At 36.4% G+C, this 7,409-nt stretch overlaps 1 protein-coding gene across 1 annotated transcript; it reads right to left on the bottom strand.

Moving 5' to 3' along the window:
• LOC109824006 (arabinosyltransferase RRA2-like) lies at positions 287-7,041 on the bottom strand. The gene is made up of 2 exons (XM_020390505.1): positions 6,719-7,041; positions 287-1,560 (listed from the first exon to the last, which is right to left on the bottom strand). The coding sequence occupies exons 1-2, from the start codon at positions 6,899-6,901 to the stop codon at positions 445-447; spliced, it is 1,299 nt and encodes a 432-aa protein (XP_020246094.1). The 5' UTR covers positions 6,902-7,041; the 3' UTR covers positions 287-444.

Raw genomic sequence — 7,409 nt, forward strand, 5'->3', positions numbered from 1 at the left:
TAAATTGTAAATTGCGGACAACCTACTCATTTATAACTTAAGTAGCACTGATTACCCGTCAACTATTTTATTAGCATTTAGCACTTTATAAATACATAATCACTACAAAGCTATAACCGGATATTATAATTAAGAAGGCGGGGGAGACACAAACACCTCACCTGACCCAGATTGATAATGACTAGTAAACTACTGAAACTGAAGCTTGGCCTTGTGATAGCATTCAAACTAGCAGTCTATGTTAAAGCTTTGATCCTGCACAATTCATTAACAAAGAACCATGACAAACAAAAAGCTGGGGAAAAAAATTACGACATGGAAAATTTAGATTACAACAAACTCAGGCAGCAAAATTACATAGTTTCTCTGACAGTGAAAATTTCTGACAGCTACAGGATAAAAGATCAAGAACCTGTGTAATTTTAAGCAAAGTATATAAACTCACTACCAATCTGAACCATCTGGGAAAGGATCCAAGGCATCCTGCTTCCCATTAACGTAAAACTCCACAACAGCTTTCATTCTAAAGAGCTTATCAGGATGATAGTTCAAATGAACGACAACAGGCATTAACTTCTTCAGTTGTGCATCTTTTCTCACTGTTTTAAAAAGAACTTTGCTGTTCATGAACTGATACATGTCCATGGTTCTCCTTGAAGCGTGAAGCCCGTCGTATCCTGGGTGCGATGGATAAAAGAGTTCTTCGTTAAAAACTGCTTGATCCCATGCCTTTTCGTGAGCCAACCTGTTTGCTACCCTATCCAAAAGCTCGATTGATGGGATTGTCGGTCTGATATAGAAAAACCCCGAATTATATACCCATATTCTCATTGTATGAGCATATCTAGCCCAACCCATTGAGGGTTCATCAAAGACATCATTATATCCATAAGCTGTCATGTTATTATGGCCATCGCTCATAGACTCTACATCAGAGTCTCTATAGAGATGATCAAACGGATTCTGTAGGTAAACTATATCGACATCTGAGAGAAGAATGCTGTAACCGAGCTGTAAAAATTCTCTTAATACACGGAATTTTAGACCAGAAACAGCATGATTACCACCAGTTTTTGCAATGTCATCGAATCCTTCATCAAGGCTTCTACGGTAAACTGGAACTTCATTCGAATTGCAGAATTTTTCGATATCATCATCCAGTGCTACCACGAGATAATTTGGAATTCCTACTCTTTTGATGTTTTCAAACCAAAGCTGCAACATTTCTTTCACGTTGGAATTTGCGAGTGCAAGTATGAGCTCTTTTCTAACGGCTACTTTCTCGAGGATTTTCGCTAATCCAGGGTTCACTGATTCATCCGGGAGGACTGTTGGATTTGTTCTTAAAGATTTGACAGTACCAAAAGGCCCAGCTTTGTGCTGCTGTCCCAAAACCAGGAATTGCTTTTGGGCCTGATCTTTCCCTTGTTCAGCCAGTTGGAGCTTTACAGTTAGATCATTGATCTGCTTCTTCAGTTCAGCGTTCTTTTCTGATAGAGATGCTAACTCAGACTTTAACATGTTGGTTCTTTCACTTGATTCACATGGAGCTGAAGAGCCCTAGAGGTTTAGGATATAAGAAAGAGAGAGGCAATAATGAATAAGTTAAGAAATAAAGATAATTACTTCAGATGAGAAAAGGAAAAATACAATTGAAAAAAAAAAGATGTATACCAATTAAATGTAGTGATATTACTGGTAGCAAATAGATCATGAACAATAATATGAAGACACAAGAACACATTGGATGCCCCTCCACTGAATAAAAAACTAGATGTATACCAATCAAATGTAATGCTATTACTGGTAACAAATAAATCATGAACTATGATATGAAGACAAAAGAACACATTGAATGCCCCTCTACTGCCAAAGATCCATCCCTATGATTTCCAAACCTGAGCAAACTAGTACCCTCTCCTCCCCCAGCTCACACATGGGAGTCCAGAAGATTCACCACAAATTCAGGATGGTCGGTATAGGATTAGCACATATACTATAACATTAAATTTTAAGTGTTAGCTTCTTTCCAATTCAAATCACGTAAGCACCCAACCAGAAGATATAAAAGAACAGCAAGAAGAAGAAAAAAAAAGGTGTGATGGACTGAGTGGTATTGTGGTGTTGAAAGCAGGAAGGAAAACGTGTGTTCTTATGATTTCACTTCCGGATAGGATGTGGTTTTCATTTTACTTTCTTTCTTTATAGGATGTGGTTTTCATTTTAATTTCTTTCTTTATTTCATTTCTTGTAAAAGTTTGGAAGTGGCAGTTAGATGAAAGTGTAATGAATGTCACCAGTAAAACAAGGAAAAGGAAAAGAATGAAGCACAAATAAACGACTAATTCCTGGTTATGAATCAACGAAACTCCTCGGAAGGAACTTGATTTGCCAGTTCTGCTATCCTCATTTCCTCAAACTCTCACCTTTCTTAGTCCTCATGTAATTTACTCAAAAAACAAAAACAAAAACAAAACAAAACAAAGCAAAAATCGCTTTAAATTGTTTTCTTTGTGAAGACTCGGAAACCACATAGGCCTATCTGAAATTCACCTGTGAAAACAAAGGCTGTATTTTTTTGTTATAGTTATATCTAACCCCGATGCTGGTGACATGGCTTAACCCAAGCTGTCGAATCAGGAATTATGTCATGCATCATTTTCTATATATGTTGTTTGTTATACCATATTGCAGATATAGAAGTAAGGATTAATTGCAGAAGCAACCTCTATAGCTACTTATCATAAGGATTAACTGCAGATGTACCCTGCTTAGCTACTTATCACTCTTCCTATATTTTATTGGCTCATACACACCCCGATCAAGGTGGCTATGTTACTTCCATTAGAATTTAAACTCTCCTGGAGTCACATGATGGCCCGAGGTAGACATTTGCTTCCACTTGATTCCCACGGGAGCTTAAGAGCTAGTGAAAAAGTAGTGGAGTCATCATGACAAGGGGTGTGTTGATGAGGAACGGGAGTGTCATTAGACTTGGAAGTAATCATCAGGATAAGAAGATGACGATGAGAATGATCGGCAGCGGAGGGGAAGAGCTCATTGAGCACAGTGACAATCACAGATGCGATGTGAATAGTAAACAGTGGTGATGTTCAGGCGGGTGGACAGTACTGGTACTGTTTGAGAGTGAACAGTAATATTGAATTTTTCTTCTTGTTTTTTTTTTAAGAAAAAATTGAGGAGCTGATATCAATTGAGAGGAACTAAAATAAAGAACAAACGAGAAAGATAAAAAGATAGATGTTAGGGTGAGATCAGATTCATTCACAGACATGTAATCTTGAAAATAATGGCTTCACATCTAAGCAACTCACATGCTCGAAAGAAGATTTCGAATCTCTTAATTTTCATTCATCAATGTCTATCTCTCAAAAGAAAGAATACATGTTTATAAAGAAAACTAAAAATAGAATAAATCTCAATCATAACCACAAATAAATCCTAAGAAAATCAAATAGAACAAGATCCTACGAACCTGACAGCAAATTCTTTTAAAATCAAACAAAAAAATCCTAAAAAACTAACAATATACCCTAATAAATTCTCACTTAAAATAAAGATTACACAAAATATTTCTGAAACAAAAAAAAAGATTTTAATAATTTCTACTCATCTAAAATCGACAATCCACCATCGTCTTGCATCATATGCACTAATAAAATAGAACATGGGTGATAAGTAAACTAAACCCTCACAGTTTAGGAGATTCATCTGCAATTTTCACTATAATTTGTTACACCTACAGCAATATATTTCATGAGAATCTGAACAAATTTAAAAAAAGATATGGTGATGGATCACCAAGAGGAAATGCTAAAAGCATATACAAGTAAAATAAAAAATGCAAATGACACAAATCAAACCACAATGTCTATGAGGGTTCTACAGAAATTCACAGGTCAACCATATGAAGGATAAATCTAATTAATTTTATGAACAATTATTCCTAAACCAATTTAACATTAACCAATCATCCCTTGCAGTTACTCAGTATCATCATCTTCAAGTACATGATATCTTAATTTTTTTCTTCACTGTCAACAAACTCTTCCTGCTCACAACTATCTTATTTCTTTTTGAGCAATGACGTTCAAGTTTTGAGTTCTAGTTGATAATTGACATAATAATAAATAACTTATTAGAGACATGAAAATGATGGATTAAAAAAAAGTTTCATTTATTAGAAATTAAAAGTTGCGCCTCTTCATTTTGTTTTTGGTAGTGCTACTGGGCAGCCCTCGTGATTATATATCCAGAAGTTGTAAAGTCCTCTATCCCAAGTCCACTCATTGGGGCTTTTGTATGTGACTGGAAAACCAAATTATATGTTCGTCTAGTTCCTTTCCTCTATGCTTTTCGCATTTTAAATTGTTGCTATAAAAGAAAACCATCATATTGAATCTTACATTTCCCAAACTATTTATCTACTCTATAACAATATAAAACTGAACGCTAAGGTTTCCGATTCAAAATGGGTGTTCAGGTACTAGTTGTGTTCTATTTAGTGAGCGAAGAAAGAAAATTGAATATGAAAATAAGTTTGTACTTTGTATGCTTTTATCAACAAAACCAGGTATCCCAGTTAAGATTTTCTCTTTGTCAAAAGACTATTTATTTTGAAAACATGAAATACATACCCAAGTAAAAGGTCTTTCTGAATTGATATAGATACCCATTCTATAAGGGGATTCAACATACAATAAGATATTGCAATATCATAGATGTGAATCCTAATGTAATAGACTTAAATAAATACATAGATAAGGTACCTAGTATTCTTATATATCATATTGCATTGCAAGATACAGATATAATAAGATATTCAGCAAATATTAGCTTAACAAAAAACATGACTCAGGGTGGACATGAACAAGCTATGAGGATTTGAAGTTCCAGTATGATACTCAAACCAACCGAAAAGGAGAGCACCAGATAAGGCATAAAGAATCTCAGTGATGAGGATTCAAGTGAACATGATTGAGATATCACTTAAAAAGGTTAACTGACAATTAGCAACCTTACATTATTACAGTATGGATTTTGCGATTTGAGCAATGATTTAGGTGACATGAACATTTGCTCCGCTCAGCATCACTGATAATAAAAGGGAGAGGAGTCATCAAAATCTAGACATGGGAACTATTGTTAGGTATTCAGAATGAATCAAATCTTAAACAATTAGATCTCTTACGCAATACACTACTTCCAATGATTTAAATTTTAAGGGTAAATTAGGATGTTTAAAGTGTCATAAAAATTCTTCTTTGCAAATATACAGAAACAATACGCTAGTTGCAACTTTTCCAAACTATTGATGCCCCTAGCAAATGGATCTTAGTTACACAGTATGCAGTACGTAGCCGGCTGTCGTACGAATTTGGGTACACAATTTGCCACTTGGAAATTTTGGCTTTTTTTGGGGGGGTGGGGGTGGGGTGCTTAACTTGCTTCGGAAATGCAACTTCGATAAATGATACGTTGGAAATCTTTTTGGTGTGTTCATAGTTTTTCAAAGTGTATAGTAGAAAACTAGAAACTAGAAAGCTCATTATGCATTTCTATATTTTTCATACAAACTACTTAACTACTTCTTTTATGGAGTTCAATTTTCTTGTTTAGTTTTTCTTTTCACATAGTTCATGTTGGAATCATGGTTTCATTTCATATTATATTAACATAGATATTTTGGGGAACCAATTTGTGTATTGGAGATCGGTTCGCAAATGTACTGGGAATCGGTTCGCAGAACTGTACGAAGGTTAGATGGGGGTCTAGGGAATCGCGCAACTATGAGATCGATATAGAGAAGCAATGATATGTTAGCTTCCATACTTTAGAGTGCATTCATTCCTTTCAGTGTACTGGCTTCTATTCAACCCTTGTTAATGCCATCATTTCTCAATCTAAAGTACCGAGTACACATCCAAATCTTATTTAGACATGATGAAACACAAATAATCAGAAGAGAAAGAGCGAAGTTTCACCTTAAAAATTTTTAGAGTGCTGTAAGAATTCTCTAGTCAATAAAACTGGCGTTCTCTAGTTCCACCTATCTAGCCCCCATAAAAGTTAAACACAACAAAATATCCGCAAAAGAATACTAAGGAAAAGCTATTGTTTTTTGGTTCTATCGTAAGCACAAGGGAGCAATTTAACCCTGATCGTACAAGACATGCGTACTTAACCCGCTTAAATATCATAACATTAACTAAAAATCCTGATCAATAAGATTTCAAAAAAGGCCTGAACATATCAATACATAAGTGTTCACATACATAGGACAATCCAGCTCAGAATCGCACGATTTCTTATTATGTCTCAACATGATGAAAGATAAACCTGACCTAGCAAACACTGATTTTTTTCCCCTTCGCTTCCACCTACCGTCTAATACAAAGAACAAGCATGTAAATATCTTCGACCTAATCAAGAATGGTACGTAAAGAATAGCCCCAAATGAAATTGTCCCATTAAAAGCACGCGCCCTCTTACAAATCTCAATGCGTTAGCCTAACCTAATCAAAGATTGCACTTTCAGCTGAAATACGCCAAAACTCCGGAACTTACCCCATTCGAGCACACTACAATCGCGATTCTCCCCCCCCCCCCCCCCCCACCCCCACCCCCCAATTACACCACAAAACAACTGAAAATTGAGAATCAAGGAGCAAAAGCTAGCTGAGCGATTAAAGAGTACCCGCTTCGATTTGAGGCCAGCGTTGAGTTCTTGAGGCGAGTGAGGGCGAAATAAGCCGTCAGGAAACAAGAAGGCGCAGACGCAACCGAGAGTGATCCCGATGGCGACGGCCATGGCGATCCGAGACCCGCGAGAGGACCCACCGGCGCCCCTCATCAGTGGGGCTTCTCGCCTTCCCGCCATCTTCTCTCTGCTCTCAGATCTGTTGAGTTTCGTTGAAGAAAACCCTAAAGATGAGATTTTTATTTTTTTATTTTTAACTTTTTTATTTTTTGAGTGAGAGAGAAGACTTTCAGTTGTTTAAGGACAAAAAACTATTGCAATTTGGGTAATAATTACGGCGAGAATCTAATCTAGCACAGTGCGACTGAAAGGAGAAGATGCTGAAAGACGGGTATCAGTATCTGAGTTCTTATTCGGTTCAGATCCGACCCGTTAGGAGGGGTGCTGGTTATTAAGGCTAGGACTTCGACGGGCAAAATTACCCAGATTTGGTATATTTTGTTAACTATTAATGACAATTTAGTTTATTCTTTTCTCCGGCGACATATTGATATATTATTTTGACCACGACGACAAATAAGCCTTTATTTTGACCGAACCCAAAATTCTGGCGAAACTACCCATGCGTCACCTCACGTGCTGCCAACGTGGCGGTAATTGGGATGATTTAAGATGTCGAATGGTGGTT

This window comes from Asparagus officinalis, chromosome 9, assembly GCF_001876935.1.
Source record: "Asparagus officinalis chromosome 9, Aspof.V1, whole genome shotgun sequence".
Classification (NCBI taxonomy): domain Eukaryota; kingdom Viridiplantae; phylum Streptophyta; class Magnoliopsida; order Asparagales; family Asparagaceae; genus Asparagus; species Asparagus officinalis.

Coding starts and splice junctions, on each gene's coding strand:
- LOC109824006 (XM_020390505.1), bottom strand. CDS start 6,901: ATGGCGGGAAGGCGAGAAGCCCCACTGATGAGGGGCGCCGGTGGGTCC. Junction 1,561..6,718: donor CTGGCCTCAAATCGAAGCGG/GTACTCTTTAAT, acceptor CTAAACCTCTAG/GGCTCTTCAGCTCCATGTGA.